Source organism: Mya arenaria, chromosome 2 (genome assembly GCF_026914265.1).
Source record: "Mya arenaria isolate MELC-2E11 chromosome 2, ASM2691426v1".
NCBI classification, from domain to species: Eukaryota; Metazoa; Mollusca; class Bivalvia; order Myida; family Myidae; genus Mya; species Mya arenaria.
Genome location: NC_069123.1, coordinates 3,038,113 through 3,057,047, shown reverse-complemented (window position 1 = coordinate 3,057,047; position 18,935 = coordinate 3,038,113). Strand labels below are relative to the sequence as shown.

The following is an 18,935-nucleotide window of genomic DNA, read 5'->3' as shown; positions in this document are numbered from 1 at the left end:
AAAATTTGCAGTTAAGTCGGCAGGTGAGTATACTGATCAATTAGGAATAACAAATACTGTAATTACTGAAATTTGTGGTTATGATTTTTCTGTTTACGTCTAGATATACGAATGAAGTTTACTCGCGCATTTAACCTCATTGATATAATTCCCATTACTTCGAAACACTTATATGCGTTTTAAACAAAAGGAATGAACAGGAAATAATTAACTAACATGTTTTTATCTCTTGGTGAAAGAAATATGGATTTTATTTCACAAATTTAAAGAAGTCAATCAATTTGCAAAGTACATTGTGTAAAATAAACACACTTAAATCAAATGTTAAACATAAACATAATTAACTTGTATCAAATAGTAATCAACTAATTCATTGTCTTAAAACGCACTCTTATTCAAAATCAATACATGCACATGTATACCAAACATATATTTTGAGTGATAAACCTACTTACTAAGTAATGCTTTGATGGAAAATAATAATTACTGATAACAAGATTGTAGCCGTGTATTTTATAGCTTTTTTTAAATGATTGGTGAGTGCTAAAAGATTTACTGTGATCTATAATCGTGTCATCAGGTAGAAATACAGCGTTTTTTCCTCGTCATTTCAAATTAAACTCGGTATCATTCTTAATAGCCATTGTTTTCGACATGTATTCATCCATTGTGGTATATTAAAAAAACGTAATACTTGTGGTAAATCTTATTTGGGAGTAAGAGTGCATATTCCATGTTGTAAAGCATTGAAACATTTGTCTATGAAAACATGCACTCCCAGTTTCACAAAGATGAATCATTATGAGTCGGTATTTGGGTACTTATAAATGGCTTTGAAAAGTAAAAATTTAACAAAAGATAAACATCAACGATCACTTATAAACCGCTTCTCTGAAAGAAAACATCTTTACTCAGCATTCTTGTCATCCTTTAATATGTGTAAATAAGGAAGTTTAAACACATTATTGTTTACTTTGCTGTTTAAGTAGGTTGCATATCAATTCAAATTAGCCTATATATATGGATTCATTATCGTGAAAAAATGGTTTTAAAATGGAATTATATAATATATGCATGCAGCGTATTTTACTGCATGTACGCAGTACTCTCGTCAGGTAGCTCGTATTGTTTTTATTTTTTTATAACAAAGGCAGTACAAACAATGTTGAAGATTCAAATGTTGATGTTAACAATGTTTAACAAACCAGTTTACATACGGAAATTAAATGGCAATACTAGTCTAAATATTGAAGTATGATTTCAAAAAAAGATACGTACATAATTAATTTGATAAAGTTGCCTACTGCTATATCTTAAGAAAAGGGTATCTCTGTTTTCGTTTTTGTTTCGTAATAAATATATAAAATAATCTGGGTAAAAGGAATTCAATTGCGAAAAATTTCATGAATATAAATGTCTTTGTTCATTTGTTTTTGCTTAACCTTTTCAGATATCATATCGTTTGAAGCAAACGCAACGTTTGTAGAAAACAGCAGCACAGTCCTTCTTAAGTGTTTATCTCAAAAACAGGCGTTGGACATACGTTTCTATAGAAACGGAAGTTATCTCGGATCATGTAATATCTTTGGTTGCCAAACTATAAGTACCGATTACATAATAATACAGAACACTTCTAGCGACAATTACATCGAGAATTATCTGACCATAAAACGTTTCTCAGAAACAATGACTGGATCGTACATATGTAGATCGTCGGATATTAGACATTATAAAATGATTAATCTTACTCTTGCAGGTTTGTATTTTAGTTCCAAAAATAACAGTTTGCATCACAAATACGAAACATATGAGAGGCAGTATTTTTAACAATCAACCAATGCAACGACTGTAATCATACATTTTTATAAAAATATTACAAGCTATATCATCAATGACGTCACTTGTTTAATCGGCGTCATACACCTTTTCCACAATAAAGCGTCATTTGACCAATCATAAACCTCATTTTATTCAGATCAGAGGTATTCTAAAGATGTTGTTCAACTGAATACGAACGCAATTGAATGGAAATGCAGACATCTAAGGATGGGCAGTAGGAGAGTAAATAGTATTACATGTTTATTTTCCATTTAGTTCCTATTACGTATGTGAATCTAAACCCGACAAACGATCCAGTGTCGGTCATTGATAACACCAGTTATCAGTTTGAATGTGAGACATCCATTTGTCGCCCATACGCTACAGTGAAATGGTATAAAGACAACAGAACTATCGATGACATTGCTGACGACATTGACCTTACACACCTATCAACATCAAGGGTAGAAAATGAAGTTACAAGAAGCGTTCTACAAGTTCAGCCAACAAAAGTCGACCACGGAATGAGATTGTTTTGTCTTGCTAATAACGGAGGTCCTGACATATATTCTTCGAAGCAAATTTTGGATGTATTGTGTAAGAAAAATATATATGTGTGTTTCCTATCGACAGTTTATCATTTTACTAATCTGAAACAAGTCATGATCGATGTTGTTGTGTTTTTCTAAGACTTGGGCTTGACCTTTTGTGTATGTAAATAGAAGATTGCTTAAATGTGTCTGTTTAGTGGGCTTGTCCATGTAGAGTCTTTTGTAATTCTAGCCAATAAAACAGCAGCAAGAATATTTCATCTCCCTTTATATATACATCTCGTTCTCTCTCAACCTTTATACATTCCAGATGAACCGAGCATTCCAAAGTGTCAATTCAATAGCTCAATTGTGAATGAAAATATCTATATACGGGAAGGTCAGGATCTCAGCATTGAATGTTCAGCTGATGGTTATCCACCCCCTTTTCTGATTTGGACGTACCCTGGAGGAACTTTCTCCGGTCCTACCCTTAGTTTAAGAAAGGTTGCAAAAGATGCGAGTGGGAATTTTACATGCTCTGCCCAAAATACTTTGAAACCAACCTATGGACTAGAAGTCACGCGCGCTACAAGCTTTACCTTTGTTGTTAATGTTTACGGTAACAATCTTTCTTACGTACTCTATCACCTTAAACTCATATTAGACAAGGATTCAATGATGTTTATATGATTGTGTCTAGATAGTATATTGTCGATTCGGCCATTTCATTTGAATGTTCGGTAAATGGGCTTGTTCCTGGATTATTATTGTATTTTTAATGTCACAAAAAATAAATTTCCAGTCATCATTCGACTTAACATAGACAAGGAAATAAATAGCCCCCTCCCCCCTAAAGGAAGGAGTATCTGTATATTTGTATACGAGATATACGTAATACAGGACTCGTTACATTTGAAAAGTTGACAACGGACCGAATAGAATGCTACTATGTATTCTACGTTTTAGCTCCGATCGATGACGTATTTATTTCTTCACCAAAAAAGAATGTGGTCGTCTTACACGACAGCGAAGAGCTTATTGTGAAGTGCGAATGTTTAGATGGTATTCCAAAAGCAACGTTTGAATGGTCTTTAGACAATGCAACTAATGGCAACAAGACCGATGACAAACTTGTTGCAAATGATAATGGCGTTAGCCTCGACCATCAATTTCAAAATGGTACAACTGTCGGTTATATTGCATACAAAGCCAAGCCTTCTGAAAGCGGAATGAGACTATATTGTGTTGCAAGGACTGCAGTTAATGAACTTAAAGCAAGTAATTCTGTGCTGCTGGCTATAACTGGTAAGGAAAACCATGAATTAGCGATGGACACCCGTGTAAAAAAAACACAAACCGTTTTGAGAACTGAAATTCTCCAATATTTATTTTACGACCAATATCACATGTAATTAATAGATAAATAAAAACAATAGATGGCAGAAAAAAAAACAGGAATTATGTTTCGGTTTTATTTTTAATATAAAAATTAGTATAAACATAAAATTTTGAATTTCTATTTCAACTTTTCTTATCTCAACTTATACAGACACTGTTTTAAATCAAACTGTTTACTTGTCGTAAACAATATATTAGTCTTTACAAAGTGTGATTTTCTTGCATATTGGATAATGAATTAACAGTGAATCTTAAATGAATACGAAAAACAGAAAATAAAAACATGTGCTTGTAAATGCATGAACTATTTTTGATTTTGTACAAATCTCTGATTTTGTTTCCAATTTCTATTTCTAAAAAGGCATCCAGACACGCCTTATAACATTCAGGTAAAGGACGTTACGAATAATGAAGTGACCTTCACATGAGATCAGCTTTACACTGGAGGTTTAGACTTCTTTGTTGCCATAGAACTTCGAGAAAATGCAAACGAATGGAAGACATATGAAATAGCAGAGTTCATCAGAAATAACACAGTATGGGAGCTACCTTGAACAATCTAAATGCATCAATGCGTTGCAAATTTGGTGTACAATGTGTTGGGCCGAAGCAAAACTTCTGATCAGATAAACTTTCAAACACTTGAACAAAATGGTAAACCATATTCTAATATATTAGCGTGCAGACTTTAAAATTAGAACATAGTAAGTAATTTTATCTCCTTCGGAATATATTTGGTTACCTATTTGTATTAACTTGCATGGTGAGTACATGAATTGGGTAGGAAGTGTCAAATCGTCAAATGGTTTCAAACCATTTTCGATTTATTATCATGCATAGTATCGTATTATCGCATGAATAAAATTGAATTAAATTATTAGTATTCCTTTAACTTTAGATAAAATGAGTTTTAAAGAATGAGTAAATCTGTAAAACACCTTGTAATGGATCTTAATGTATGATACAATCAAAAATGATACATTTTGAAGTGTTTTTCAGTGGTTAAGATCAAATCAAACATTGAATGAAAATAATTTTAATTGATCAGAGAAAGGCACATTTATCTCATTTTGGCAAGCTGCACTGCTTGGTGGAATTTTCGGAGCGTTGATACTAGATGTGGCGCTCGGGTGTGGTGCTACGTGCTTTGTGTTAAACTTCGCCCGGTAGAGGTAAGCCATATATGCCTTATTCTAACTGTTCGGCATATTAATTGATATAACGATGGTACTTTGTTTGTCGCTTGGGGTGGTGTTGTGTGTCTTGTGGTTGAATTTGTCCGTCGCAAAGGTTTGTCACAGTCAATAATTTAGGACGACGGTCTGATCATAGAATGTAATTAGAAGTTCTAATGTGTATGTAGTTTCAAATACACTATATATTGTGATCAAATTCATACATTGTTTTGGTAAAATATATTTTTACTTCTCACAAATACCGATTTCCAACAAACGTATCATTGTAAACAAACTGTTACTTCGCTTTTTATTTTGTACTTATCATTTTTAAATGTTACCATTATTTGACACTCACATAACATTCTTTATATTCCATTTAAGCATTCAAACAAGTACTTGCCACAACAACAACTAAAGTAAAAAGGTAAATATTAATAAGTAGACTTAGCATACATTTACATTTCTGGCTAGGCCTTAGGGATCATTGAATGTGTCTCATAAACGAGTTAACACCCCATGTAAACCCGTTTCTGAGCGAAATCGTGTTTCACTGACCATTCTTCCAAGGCGATGATACCATCGTTATTTGATGAAGCTAAAGTGTAGTCTGTTTGTGATGTTTGAACGTGTGTGTCTCTCAGTGTTGTTTAGGTCCTTACCTTGTGCCACTTAACAGAGTTCCTATTAGACGTTTTGACAACTGGACTTGTGCCTGTTGAGTTCATAGTAATATTGTCACTTTAGTTTTCATTGTATGATTATCGACTTTGCTAATAAATACAATTTCAGACGCTTTTACGGGGTGTTGGTAGTGCTCAGTTTCAGTCAACATTGCTGTCAACGTACGGTTTTAACAAAACCGAAACTGCTGATTCAACCTTTTTATTTAGTTTGTGCTTTCCAATGATCTCTTTTCAATAATTTAGAAAATATCTAACTCTGAATTACATGAGTTGAAGTGCCTGAAATCACACCTTGTGACTTTGAATATTTGCCTTTTTTAGATATCACGAAAGTAATGTTGGCGACCCTACAACAATGTATGAAAATTCCGCGTTGACGAGGTCTTTTTTCATCATTTTTTTCTTTCCTTCTTTCTTTAAGCCGAGTAAACACAGTTGTTGTAAAAGTACTATAAAATGTGCATATTCAAACAAAACGAAACCAGAAGTTTTCGTATAACTTAAATAAACTTAAATAAATAGCATAATTTATTAAAATAATAGTACACATGCACTTATATAAATACCAACAATATCATCTTAAATGCATAGAAGAATAAGAGAATTTAATTGCATGCATTGCAATTCAAGAGTATTCTTTTTCTAGTAATTTACAAAATTTAAAAAAAGTTCTTTTTTTAGAGCAGAGACCGTTTCTCCATATGCTGAACTTGACGTCCAGACTATTGCATCCTACGAGATGATAAAGCATACTTTGTGACATTATAATCTAATAACGAGGTACAATGGGACAAGTTGTTGATTTATTCTAGAAATATTATCATTTGGCATTTAAGTCTAGCCCTTTTAATGCCTCTTTAACGGCTCTTGATTATTTTTCTGCTTTGTAGGTAGGCTTAAACTTGACACCAATGTTTGAAAATTAATTCTTAGACAATGAAAAAAATGCTACAGTAGTGAAGTGCAAAGAGTAGTGTAAATCAATGGGAAAGAAGGAATCTATGCAATTCAATATGAAGATTATGATATTCTGCAATTTCCTACTATAAAGGCCTTTTTGAAAGGAGAAGTCGTTTTCATGTAGTTTGTAGCCTGTTTGAGAGTGTTTGCTTTGTTTCGTCTATACCTTAACACCCATATATTTACACCTTAACTTCCATTCCTTAAATGAACTGCCTTTCGGCAATTGCGTTTATCAATCGATGAACGCAACATCTTTGGATATTTTTGGATCGCAATTCATCGCATAACAATATACATAAAAAACTATTGGTCTTGAAATTGTTTGTATTGTGTCAGCAGATCCCGTAAAATATACATCAACATTTTAGAAAGAGTTAATTCAATATATTTTAAAATGTATTGCTGCCATTAGTGTGCCAATTCTACGTTTAAAAAATGTTTCAGGTTACAGTTGGGTCGTTCTACTTACAGAATGGGTAAGGAAGGTATAACTTAAAGGTTTTCTTTATGAATTATTTGTTAACAATTTTTGAATTGAATTATTGGTGTAAATATCAGAAATGAATTGCGGCGTTGATGTCATTATCGAGGATATGGTCCTTCGTACTCCACACTCTTTCACATGCCAAATTGTGTTCATACCCCGATAATGACATCAACCCCGCAATTCATTCCTTAAATAAGAACGGTAACAAGTACGCGGAGCTAGCGTGTGGATACACTACCACGGTATTCACTTACGTTTTGACACCATGGAACGAAATAGTAACACCCACTACCTTAGTGGTTGGAATTATACCCTTATGTTAATGGGACTACCAGATGACGCAATAGCAAGAAAAAAAAGAGAAAAATGTAAAAAACTTACATACAATTGACGTTGTTGGGTACAACGCATGGACTCTTACTTACTGATGTGTCACATCGCCTATAAAACATTAATCTTTCACAGTCTTTGCCCATCTTTCCAATTCGAAATTTACAGGGGGTTGTCTACGTAATTCCAAGTATGTTTAAAAATAGCGTTGATATATTTATTGTACTGACAAACAGATATGAATTAAACTGGAAAACGAGTATGTGCTATTTTAAACGGGGAAAGACAGATGAGACTGCAACATAATAGTTTCGTTTATTATTTTAATCATGTTTTATCGGCCTCCGGCTAGCTCGCATTTACAATTATATGCTTGTTTTGAGGAAATACTGTATTTGTCGACTTTTTTACCATCTGGTGTCTCTAAGACCCTTTAAAATCAATAACTCAGGTTCTGTGTACAATTGTAGTACGTAGACAATTTGATGAATACACTGGATTTACTTTAATATTTTTATATAAATAAAATTGTTTTGTGTACTGAAACTACATATTCTATTTTAGTTGAATTTTGAACGTGAAACCATTTGATTGTTATTGGCATATTTAATTTCTGCAGTCAGTTTTAACATTATTGTTTAAATATATATATATCGGGAATTAATGGCAATTTATATACATTTTGCGTTATTAACAACGTTAAACATACAAAAATTAAGAAATTATAATGCTTTTTAGTACGGATTCCGACCAACCATCTTTGGCGAAGAGATGTGTCGTCATCGAAGAAAGTTTGTGAAACGTAATGTTGACTTATGTATATTTTCCTTGTTTTTAACTGTGAATAGACATGTTTATGCATAATTCAGTGTATGATTTCTCATTTTCTATGTTATGTTTATGCTGCTATACATTAATGCACATGAACCCATGTGGAGCCCATAAAATGTCATCTCGTACTTACATTTTATATTTTTATAATTCTAAGTCTTACAGAGACCCTCCGGCAGTCCTTAATTTAAATCATTTTTGACATGTTGGAGGTCATTTTAGCCCTTGCCTTGGTCGTTTTCTACATGTTGGAGGTCATTTTAGCCCTTGCCTTGGTCGTTTTCGACATGTTGGAGGTCATTTTAGCCCTTGCCTTGGTCGTTTTCGGCATGTTGGAGGTCATTTTAGCCCTTGCCTTGGTCGTTTTCGGCATGTTGGAGGTCATTTTAGCCCTTGCCTTGGTCGTTTTCGGCATGTTGGAGGTCATTTTAGTCCTTGCCTTGGTCGTTTTCGGCATGTTGGAGGTCATTTTAGTCCTTGCCTTGGTCGTTTTCTACATGTTGGAGGTCATTTTAGTCCTTGCCTTGGTCGTTTTTGGCATGTTGGAGGTCATTTTAGCCCTTGCCTTGGTCGTTTTCGGCATGTTGGAGGTCATTTTAGTCCTTGCCTTTGTCGTTTTCTACATGTTGGAGGTCATTTGAGTCATTGCCTTGGTCGTTTTCTACATGTTGGAGGTCATTTTAGCCCTTGCCTTGGTCGTTTTCGACATGTTGGAGGTCATTTTAGTCCTTGCCTTGGTCGTTTTCGACATGTTGGAGGTCATTTTAGTCCTTGCCTTTGTCGTTTTCTACATGTTGGAGGTCATTTTAGTCCTTGCCTTGGTCGTTTTCTACATGTTGGAGGTCATTTTAGTCCTTGCCTTGGTCGTTTTCGACATGTTGGAGGTCATTTTAGTCCTTGCCTTGGTCGTTTTCGACATGTTGGAGGTCATTTTAGCCCTTGCCTTAGTCGTTTTCGGCATGTTGGAGGTCATTTTAGTCCTTGCCTTTGTCGTTTTCTACATGTTGGAGGTCATTTGAGCCCTTGCCTTGGTCGTTTTCTACATGTTGGAGGTCATTTGAGCCCTTGCCTTGGTCGTTTTCTACATGTTGGAGGTCATTTTAGTCCTTGCCTTGGTCGTTTTCGACATGTTGGAGGTCATTTTAGTCCTTGCCTTGGTCGTTTTCGGCATGTTGGAGGTCATTTTAGCCCTTGCCTTGGTCGTTTTCTACATGTTGGAGGTCATTTTAGTCCTTGCCTTGGTCGTTTTCGACATGTTGGAGGTCATTTTAGCCCTTGCCTTGGTCGTTTTCTACATGTTGGAGGTCATTTTAGCCCTTGCCTTAGTCGTTTTCGGCATGTTGGAGGCCATTTTAGTCCTTGCCTTTGTCGTTTTCTACATGTTGGAGGTCATTTGAGCCCTTGCCTTGGTCGTTTTCTACATGTTGGAGGTCATTTTAGCCCTTGCCTTAGTCGTTTTCGACATGTTGGAGGTCATTTTAGCCCTTGCCTTGGTCGTTTTCGACATGTTGGAGGTCATTTTAGCCCTTGCCTTGGTCGTTTTCGACATGTTGGAGGTCATTTTAGCCCTTGCCTTGGTCGTTTTCGACATGTTGGAGGTCATTGTAGCCCTTGCCTTGGTCGTTTTCGACATGTTGGAGGTCATTTTAGCCCTTGCCTTGTGCCTCTAAACGGGATTTATTTTTCAACAATCGACTACTGGCCTTGTCCCTGTAGCTTTCATTTTAAAACTAAATCTAAGACAAAAACTTCAATAACTCTACTTGCAGAAGGATTGTTTTCTACATATAAGAATTGTTTTAACTGTCTAACGGTGATTTGAAGCACATGTCAGATGTTATTTATTGACAACGACTTAGGTTTTGTTGACTGTTTTCTTCACCACATGATAATACATGTTGTGTAGTTTGGTTTAAATTGATGTATTGGTCTTTGATAGATAATTTTCTCATGCTGATATTACACTTTTTATGAGAGGGCGATATGCATTGTTGTAAATTCATGTGTGTCTGTTTGATAATTGCTTTTGATTATTAAGGGAGTAAATAAATATGATGATCTGGGAATTTTATTACCTGATAATTGTATATGTGTCTTTTTAGTATTATTTAGAGATTGTGCGTATATTGCACATAAGGCAAATCGAGGCATTAGATTCACAACATGTTTAAATACTATGTTTTCTGTATTTAAGCATGTGGTTATGTTTAGCATTATTTTCGCCCTTGTTCCAACCTTTATTTATCTCATTTAAGATAAAGCATAGAATCTGTACACCTCTTTGAAAGAAAACATGTTTACCCAACATTCCTCTCATTGAAGATCATCTTTCAGTTTTGTAAATAAGGAAGTTTAATCTATTAAGAGTTAAAATTGCTGTTTAAGTATAATACAATGTAGATATACATTCATATTGGCAAGCATATGGATTCATTTTAGTGAAACACGGGGTTAGAATGGAATATTTGATTTACGCTTGGAACTTCTTTTACTGCATAAATGCAGTAATCTCATCAGGTAGCGCTTATTGTCATTACAAAGGGCAATACAAACGATACATAATATATACGTACATGGTTATGGATTAAAATCATGCACACAGTGTACTAGAAACTAATTGAGATACGGAAATTAATTGAGAATTATGATTTAAATAATGAGTTGCAACTTTATAAAACACAAATGCCTCCATACATAAGTTATTATAGTTGTTTCTTTCATGATACATCTTAAAAAGATAATTCGAGTGCTGCGTTCTCGTTCCGTTGTAAATTTACACAATAATCATGGTAAAATGACGTTAATTGCCGGCAATATTTAACGAATATGAATGTCTTTTTTAATTACTGTGTGCATTTCCCTTTCAGATATAATATCATTTGAAGTAAACACAACGTCTGTTAAAGAAGGCAGTGCAGTTCTTTTTAAGTGTTTATCTCAAAAACAGACGTATGGTATAGAATTCCTTAGGGACAGTAGTTATCTCGGACTATATAGTATTTTAAATTGCCTTGTTATAAGTACTGACTACATTACATCAAAAAACACTTCTAGTGACAGTTACAACGAGAACTATCTGACCATTAAACGTTTCATACAAACAATGGCTGGATTGTACACCTGTAGATCGATAGAGACTGGAGATTCTAAAATGATTAACCTAACTATTGCAGGTTTGTATTTTTGTTCTCAAAATAAACAATATAATCTATTTAATTTGGGTCATATATAAGTATACAATTTATATGTCTTTAACATTCAAAGTCCTCCTTAAGGAGAACAATGCGGGTAATTATACATTTTTATAAAATATGTTTATTTTTCTACCAAATTGTTTTCTTTAGCTCCCATAACATATGTGAATCTCAACCCGACGAACAATCCGGTGTCGGTTATTGAAAACACCAGCTATCAGTTTGAATGTGAGACATCCATTGGTAGCCCATACGCTACAGTACGATGGTTTAAAGACAACAGAACTATCGATAACATTGCTGACGACATTGAGCTTACACCTCTATCAACATCAAGTCAACTGAACGAAGTTACAAGAAGCGTTCTACAATTTCAACCAACGAAACATGACCATGGAATGAGACTGTTTTGTCTTGCTAATAACGGAGGTCCTGACATATATTCTGCAAAGGCAGTTTTGGATATTTTGTGTAAGTAGAACATAAATGTGTGTAGTGTGAAAAGGTTACCTCTCTGGACTGAGACATTTTTTTTCTTTATACAAAGTTGAATCAAGTTGTGCACGATGAATGTGTTTTCCTAAGACTTGGCCTTGACCCTTGTGCCTTTAACACAATATATTCGTTAGATATCAGGTAACCTGACTTGTCCCTGTTGCTTCTATTGTCTTTGAAACCTTAACCAATAAAAAAAAACAAGTGTAATGTATTTTATTCATTCTGTCTCCTTGTCTTTCTCTATCAATATCTACACCTTCCAGATGGTCCAAGTACTCCAACGTGTCAATTCAACAGCTCAATGGTTAATGAAAGTATATACATACGGGAAGGTCAGGATCTCACCATTTTATGTTCAGCTGATGGTAATCCACCACCTTTTCTGACGTGGACGTACCCTGGAGGAACTTACTCTGGTCCTACCCTCCGTTTAAGCAAGATTGCAACCGATACGAGTGGGAACTTCACATGCTCTGCGGAAAATACTTTGAAACCAACCGATGAACAAGAAGTAATTGGCTCTACCACCTTTACCTTTGCTGTTAATGTTCACGGTAAGAATACTACTAATGTACACTGTCACCCGAAACTCCTATTAGACCAGGCATTAATATCACGGAAATACTCATGCCATTTTCCAATCTCAATCTTAGGATTTGACCACTTAATATGGATTTTTCTACGTTTAACTCTTTTTAAAAGTTTCGCATAGAGAATATAGATTAATAACTTAAGTCTTTATTCCATTGAAAAAATATTCTGCAGCATAAAATGAAATTGAGCAGAACCCAAAAGATCATATACTTTTTTGGCTGCAGAGTTATTTATCTTTGGAATATTAACTTCGTGTCTTAACACATTCTATTGCAAAATGAGCATCTACAAAGAGTTAAAACATATAGAATATTTTAAATAATAATATTCTCGTATATGGTAAATTGAGTTTCGGTTTGGATTAGTTAAAGTATGTTCGTGATATCGTGGTTAGGCTTGAAAAATTGCAGTTATTACCCGAGCAAGGAATAGATATAATCCATGCAATTGTATACACATTATACATAGTCCTTTTATGAATCTTTAAATTTATCAAATTGACAACGGGCCGAATCATATTTACTGTACGTTTTAGTTCCGATCGATGCAGTATTTATTTCTTCACCAACAAAAGACGTGGTCGTCTTACAAGACAACGAAGAGCTTATTGTCAAGTGCGAGTGTTTAGATGGTATACCAAAAGCAACGTTTGAATGGTTTTTAGACAATGCAACCAATGATAACAAGACCGATGACAAACTTATTGCAAATGATATTGATGTGAGCGTCGAAAATCAGTTTCAAAATGGTATAACAGTCAGCTTTTTTACATACAAAGCCAAGCCTTCTGAAAGCGGTACGAGAATATATTGTCTTGCAAGAAACGTAGTAAACGAAGTAAGATCGAGCAATTCTTTGCTTCTGGCAATAATCGGTAAGGAAATACATACAATTGTTTCCTTTTTTTCTTTTTTTAATATCGTTTGAAAAATTTCAATTATTGTGTTAGGTTGAGCTTGTATTTTTACTTCTAATTTCACAACCTTGATTTCTTTTCTCTTTGTCATTTTAGTTGATACAAATAAAACTTTTTTTAAATATATACAAGTCGAATTCATTATATTGTTTTCGCAATAATATATTAACAATGCCTGTTAAAAAAGAAACGAATAAAGGATGTATTGATGTATGGACTCAATTATGGTTTTGTAACCCCTCCAGATTTTGTCTCTAAATTCTATTTCTTTAAAGGCATTCCAGGACCGCCGTATAACATTCAAGTAAAAGACGTTACACATGATGCAGCGACCTTGAAATGGAATCAGCTTTACACAGGAGGTTTAGAGCTTTCTGTTGCCATGGAACTTCAAGGAAATACAAACGAATGGGAGAAACATGAAGTATCAGAGTTTGTCAATAATAACACCAACATGAGAGCTTCTTTAAACAACCTAAAAGCATCCACATCGTATGTGTTGCGCGTCACGGTGTACAATGTCTTGGGTCGAAGCAACACTTCTGATGAGATGAACTTTCAAACGCTTGAACAAAACGGTAAAACCGTGTTAAATTGTATTTCTTTCTCTAAAAACAGAATGATTAGTAATATCCTTCTATATTAATTGGCTAACCCTTCTGTATTAGTGTGCCTTCCCTTCTGTATAAAGTGCATGGTGTTTTAATGAATTGGGTAAAAAATGTTAAATCATCAAATGTTTCCATACATCTTTAGATAGAATTAGTATCATGCATCGTTTCTTTTATTTCTGAAGTATATAAATAAAGCAGGCTTCACTAATTATTTTCACTTTTGTTTAAGTTATTTTTAGAGAATAAATATTATCCGAGATAAATTTTGGATTACGAATTTTTGCCGTTAAGCTCTCATATAAAAACATTTTTAGTTATAATTAATACATGCATCTTAATATAATGATCAACATCAATTTAAATATTGAAAAATAAAGAATTTAAATTTATTAAAAAAAGGAGGTGTTTCATCATTTGGATCCGCTGCACTGCTTGGTGGGATTTCTGGAGCGTTCGTACTTGGTGTGGCGCTCGGGTTTGGTGCTGCGTGCCTTATTGTTAAAGTTCGCCGTGGTAGAGGTAAGTCGTTCATGCATTTTCCTTACTACTCGGCTTCTTTGTGGTTATAGCGGTAGTGCTTTATTTTGCGCTTGAGGGTGGTGTTGCATGGCTTATGGTTTAATAGTACTTTCAGAAAGAAGGTGAGATCACAAAATAAAATTAAAAGTTCTTAATGTAGTTTCTAATTAATGTGAGCAAACTCATACATGCGGTATAAATAGTATTACTATTCGTGAATGCCAAGATTTAAACAGCTAGCATTGACTTTTTTACTAATAAACTGTTACTATGAAGTTATAAAATTATATATCACTTACATAGCGTTCTCTATATTTCATTGAAGCCTCGAAACAAGTCTTTGAAACGACGACAGCTGAAGCTAAAAGGTATACATGAATATACTTTCAATTAAGTTTTTTTCTGCTCGTGTGTGTGTGTGTGTGTGTGTGTGTGTGTGTGCGCGCGCGTGTGTGCGCGTGTGTGCGTGTGTGCGTGTGTGTGTGCGTGTATGCGTGTGTTTGTGTGTGTTAAGATAAATCCAACGCAATTTTACCAAAATGTTTACAAAACCTTTACAAAATTTAGAACAAAGTACTTTATTTCTTCAGAGGTGAGAAAGATTCTACATATTCTGAGCTTGACGTCCCAACCATGGGAACTTCAACATCCTACGAGATGATAACGCATAACATGTGACATAAATATCTTAATACGAATTACTTTGTGACGAAGGTGTTGATTTATCATACAAATAATAATCATTAAGCATTAAAGTTTAGCTTTATTTAATGGCTATTTTTCTGCATAATAGGTAGTCTTAAAGCTGGCACCAATGTCTGAATACAAAAGTCCAAATTACCAGGCGATGAAACATAATTGAAGGTGGTGAAGTACACAGAGTAGTATTAACGAACGGAAAAAGGGAACCTTTGAAATTAAGGTTTCAAATGATTCTCTGTATTTTCACCTTAAAAACGGCCCTTGACAAAGGAAATTTTGTTTTCATGTAATTCGTACCATGCTATTCTAAATAGAAATCGACTGCAAACATGTTTAAAATGTGATTGTAGTTTGTGCTGAAACTACATATTGTTTTGGCATGGATTCGGGTGACTGCCTTAGAATTAGGTTGTCATTTTAGATTTTTGTATTCGACTTTAACATTTTTGTTTAAACTAAAGTTCCGAAATTAAGGACAATTATACACATGTGTTATCAACAACAGAGAAAGTCAAAATAATGACTGGAAATTAGAATGCTTTTAATACGGATTCCGACCGAACATCTTTGGCGACCATAATTACGTGTCTGTCATTGAAGAATGTTTGTGAAGCCTAATACTTACTTATACATAAATATATATTCTTGTTTTAACTGTATAAAAAGCTTTATCTATATGAAGTATTATTATTTGTGTATGAATAACTTTCTTAAGCTGAATTTACATATATTCAATGTTGTTACATATTTTGGGTAATAGAGTGTTTTCATTTTTATCGATTCATATGTGCTTTCCAGTCTATTTGATAAATGCTTTTGATATAGCAGGGAGTTATTAATTATGATACGGTTTTGGAATTTGATTTACGTATACTTGTGGATGAAAAGGGATTTTGTTTTTATTCTTTTGGCAAATCGAGGGTTTAGATGTACAACATGTTTAATATAATGTTTTCTTATGTAATTATATGTATATTTGGCAAACTTTTTGCATTTGTTCCAACTGTCTACCTTCGCTCGGGATGTTTGTAATTCAAGAATAAAGCATATTATCTGTACTGCATATCTTTACCCAGCATTCTTGTCATTCAATAACATCTTTCAATTTGTGTAAATAAGGAAGTGTAATCATTTAGAGGTTATGAAAGTTGGCGTGTATCTTACTGCATAAAAATGCTTGCATAATACTCTTTTGAATGTATTTGATTAATGATATGTATTTCAAAGCTAATAAAAGTGCTCCGTCTGTTCTTGTTTCATTAAAACATGAATTTGGATAGAAACTAATGTCAATATTTCATGAATAATACTGTATTTGTATTTTTGAGTGCTCAACCCTTTAGAAGACGGCAGCGCAGTTCTTTTTAAGTGTTTATTTTCACTCATAAACAGACATTGAGTGTATATTTCATCTTGGGCGATATTTGTATTTAATCATGTAGTTTTATTGTTGGCCAAGCTATAAGTACTGATTACTTAACATTAAAGAACACTTCTTGTGAGAGTAACAACATCCACTGTCTGACCATAAACCATGAAACAATCGCTGGATCGTTCAACTTTATATCGGTTGATACATAAGACTTAAAAATGATTAATCTAACTCTTGCAGGTTTGTATATTGGATCCCAAAACACCGATATCAAGTATACGACACATATGCTAAGTAGTATCTTTTCTACCAACAGTCCTTCTCAAGGACTGTAGCCATACATTTAACTTATTATAAGTTGCATCGTCAATGAAGTCATTGTTATATCGACGTCTCATACCTTTTCACGTAATAAAGCATCATTTGACAATTATGATCGTTGTTTTATCAAGATCAGACGTATTCCAAAGGTGTTGCGTTTAACTGAATAACGTTCATCTAGGGAAAGGCCATTTGAGTGTAAATATTATTACACAGTCATTGAAACTACAAAGTAACAGTTTGAATATGTGACATTCATTGGTAGCCCATACGCTACGGTGAGATGGTTTTATAAACAACACAAATATGACATTTCTGACGACATCGAACTGACACATATATAAACATCAAGTTAACTGAATGAAGTTACAAGAAGCGTTTTAAAATATCAATCAATAAAAAATGACAAAAAAATGGTGTTGTTTTTTTCTTGCTTTAAACGGAGGTCCCGACATAGTCTTCAAACCAATTTTGGATATTTTGTGAACAAATAAAAACATAATTGTGTATTTTGTGAAAGAGTGACCTATCTCTCTGGATTAAGACAGTTGATCATTACACTTAATTAAAACAAGCTATGCACAATGCGTTTGTGTCTCCAAAGGCTTAGTCTTGACCTTTGTGCCTAAAACAGGATATTGGTTAAATGTTAGTTTACTCGGCTTGTCCCTGTGGTTTCTAATGATTTGTAAATTTTGCAAATGAAGCAGCACTAAGTGTTATTTTCTTCTTTTTATACTTTTATATCCTCCTCTTTCAATCAATGTACATTTCTGATGGTTCAAGTATCAATTCAGAAGTTCAATATTGAATAAAAACTATCTAGACACGGGAAGGTCACGAACTCAGCATTTCGTGTTTAGCTAATAGTAATACACCACCTTTTCTGATGAAGAGGTTGCCTGGAGGAACTTACTCCGATCTCACTATCAGTTTAAGCAAGAATACAATCGATGCGAGTAGGAATTTTACATGCCCTTACCAAATTACTATGCAACCAACCTATGGTCAAGATGTCAAGAATGCTACAAGCTTTAAATTTGCTTGTTAACGAAAACAATACTACCAATGTACACCATCACCTGAAACACATACTAGACCAGGCATCAACATAAAAAAGTAATGTATATGTTAACATTAACAACGATTCTACCGTTAATCTATTTAAAAGTTCTCCATCTTATAGAGTATGTTGAATTATAATTTTGGTCAGTATTCTAAACAATGTTTATTCTGCTGCTAAAAATCTGATTTGGTATGACTTTTTGTATAAACATTAGAACATGATAAGTAATTACATCCTTTTGTATAAACTTGCAAACCCTTCTTTTTAAACGTGCATATGCATTTGTTAAAACTTACATTCTTTGTTAATTAAGTAGGTTAACAGTGTAAAATTACCAAATGTTTTCTAACCATTATCGAGAGATATGTTTTCACACATAGTATCTTAGTTTATTTTACAACGATTATGAAACAAGCTATTGCAACATTATATTATCACTAATCTTGGTGATTTTTTGTAGCATTTGAATTGTGCTTGGTGTAGCGCTCGGCGTAAGGCGTATATGCCTAATTCTAACTACTCGGATTCTTGGTGAATATGGCGGTAGTGCTTTTTTGTCGCTCAAGGGTGTTGCTGCGTGCCTGGTGGTAAAATTTTGCATTGTTAGAAGTTAGTCGTACACATGCATTTTTCTACCTGCTTGGCTTTTTGATGGATCCTGTTGGTGCTTGGTGTGGCGCTAAGGTGTGATGTTGTGTGCCTTGTATGCCTCCCTCGGTAGAAGTAGTGGTGCTTTGAGTTGCGCTTTGGTCATAGTATTTACTATTAAACTCTTAATTGGTTTTTGTTATATAATAGTTCTCATTTATAAATAATAAAGTGGTATTGAACTATCATAGCAGTCTTTGTATTTCATCTATGATTCGAAACTGGTTCTTAAAACAATGGCAGGTATTGATTTATGTACTTGGTATGGAC

At 33.9% G+C, this 18,935-nt stretch overlaps 2 protein-coding genes across 3 annotated transcripts; both read left to right on the top strand.

Moving 5' to 3' along the window:
• Positions 1-1,024: 1,024 nt before the first annotated feature.
• LOC128205195 (immunoglobulin superfamily member 10-like) lies at positions 1,025-8,862 on the top strand. The gene is made up of 6 exons (XM_052906682.1): positions 1,025-1,115; positions 1,451-1,756; positions 2,095-2,415; positions 2,680-2,970; positions 3,318-3,656; positions 8,444-8,862. The coding sequence occupies exons 1-6, from the start codon at positions 1,043-1,045 to the stop codon at positions 8,860-8,862; spliced, it is 1,749 nt and encodes a 582-aa protein (XP_052762642.1). The 5' UTR covers positions 1,025-1,042.
• A 1,737-nt stretch (positions 8,863-10,599) lies between these two features.
• Positions 10,600-17,196, top strand: LOC128219058 (hemicentin-1-like). Of its 2 annotated transcripts, none has more exons than XM_052926882.1 (9): positions 10,600-10,738; positions 11,089-11,394; positions 11,566-11,886; positions 12,177-12,467; positions 13,043-13,381; positions 13,708-14,001; positions 14,437-14,556; positions 14,882-14,924; positions 15,147-17,196. In XM_052926882.1, exons 1-9 carry the CDS (start codon positions 10,678-10,680, stop codon positions 15,232-15,234), a joined length of 1,863 nt encoding a protein of 620 aa, XP_052782842.1. In that variant the 5' UTR covers positions 10,600-10,677; the 3' UTR covers positions 15,235-17,196. The 2 variants fall into 2 exon arrangements, with proteins under 2 accessions (XP_052782842.1, XP_052782834.1); XM_052926874.1 differs by having other exon boundaries at positions 13,699-14,001.
• Positions 17,197-18,935: the final 1,739 nt, after the last annotated feature.

What these genes read in the sequence shown, in the direction of transcription:
- LOC128205195 (XM_052906682.1), top strand. Translation starts at nt 1,043, where the DNA reads ATGGTTTTAAAATGGAATTATATAATATATGCATGCAGCGTATTTTAC. An exon ending in GTACGCAGTACTCTCGTCAG is followed by an intron (nt 1,116 to 1,450) that starts GTAGCTCGTATT and finishes TAACCTTTTCAG; the next exon opens with ATATCATATCGTTTGAAGCA. An exon ending in GCAAATTTTGGATGTATTGT is followed by an intron (nt 2,416 to 2,679) that starts GTAAGAAAAATA and finishes TATACATTCCAG; the next exon opens with ATGAACCGAGCATTCCAAAG.
- LOC128219058 (XM_052926874.1), top strand. Translation starts at nt 10,678, where the DNA reads ATGGAATATTTGATTTACGCTTGGAACTTCTTTTACTGCATAAATGCA. An exon ending in GATTAACCTAACTATTGCAG is followed by an intron (nt 11,395 to 11,565) that starts GTTTGTATTTTT and finishes TGTTTTCTTTAG; the next exon opens with CTCCCATAACATATGTGAAT. An exon ending in CTTTGCTGTTAATGTTCACG is followed by an intron (nt 12,468 to 13,042) that starts GTAAGAATACTA and finishes TGTACGTTTTAG; the next exon opens with TTCCGATCGATGCAGTATTT.